A 943-nucleotide genomic window follows, 5' to 3' on the forward strand; every position below is an offset into this window, starting at 1 on the left:
GCCTTGCTGGTACACAGCATGTGAGGCAGGAGCCACGTTAATCCCAGGCGTCTATGATGCCCGGCGATCATTCAGCCCATCCGTTGTCAAAGTACGACTGCATGACAGTTGTGTAGTCTTCGTCAAGTCCGGAATCTCTGCTCAGCCGTTTTTCCAGGGATCGGTATCGCCGAATTGCCGTGGCGTAGTTATTCGGCAAGTTGGCCATGCCAGGTTTCCACAGCAGTCCCACTGAGTACCGGTTTCCGTCAAAGGATAGGGATTCTTTGAATCGCCGCTCCATCTCAGTCTGACCGGACTCAGTCTCCGGGGGGAGGATGCCAATTGCTTCCAACTCCCAGAACTTCCGGAGGGCTGCATTCAGACTGTCATCCGTTCTGATACAGTGGACTCTGTATTCCCGTTCCCTTGATAATGCCGCCGGACCGCAGATTATCCATCCGAACCGGGTCTCCACGGCTACCGGGTCACCATCTCCACCACGGATCACCTGCCTTCCAAGGAAGCGGAAATAGCTGTCCAATCCGATGATGACATGGACTGGTGTCAGTTCTCCGACCTCCCTCGTCAGGTTCAGATTCTGGAGATGAGGCCAATCCTCTGGAGACACTGGTGTCTGCCAAAGATCTTCGCAGAGTACCGGGGCTGTCATCGCTTCCAGTTCGTACCTTTCCCCAGCGTGTTCTCCGCTGACAGGGCTGAGCCAAAGGCGAACCAACCCTGGGTGTTTGGCAGCTGATTCTCGAGCCACCAACACCGCAGAAAGAAATTGGGTGAATTTCACCTGCCAATTTGAGCTCGTCTGCGACGTCTTGTCGCACCAGAGATCGCTCAGCTCCGGTGTCCACCAGCAGTTGACCAAACGCTTCCGCCCGTGGGCACCGTAAGCTAAGCCTTAATCACCTGGAAAACGACTCCAGCCGTGCTCATGGTTAAAATGTTC

General features: G+C 55.0%; 1 protein-coding gene across 1 annotated transcript; it reads right to left on the reverse strand.

The window, feature by feature from the left end:
- Positions 1 to 67: 67 nt before the first annotated feature.
- On the reverse strand, positions 68 to 894 carry Tsp_12814 (conserved hypothetical protein; the record flags this gene model as incomplete). Its single annotated transcript, XM_003367994.1, has 1 exon — positions 68 to 894. A coding segment is annotated over one exon (827 nt), but the record flags the coding sequence as incomplete, so codon positions are not given.
- Between the last annotated feature and the right edge of the window lie 49 nt (positions 895 to 943).

This window comes from Trichinella spiralis (assembly GCF_000181795.1).
Source record: "Trichinella spiralis strain ISS 195 chromosome Unknown Scfld3317, whole genome shotgun sequence".
Taxonomy (NCBI): Eukaryota; Metazoa; Nematoda; class Enoplea; order Trichinellida; family Trichinellidae; genus Trichinella; species Trichinella spiralis.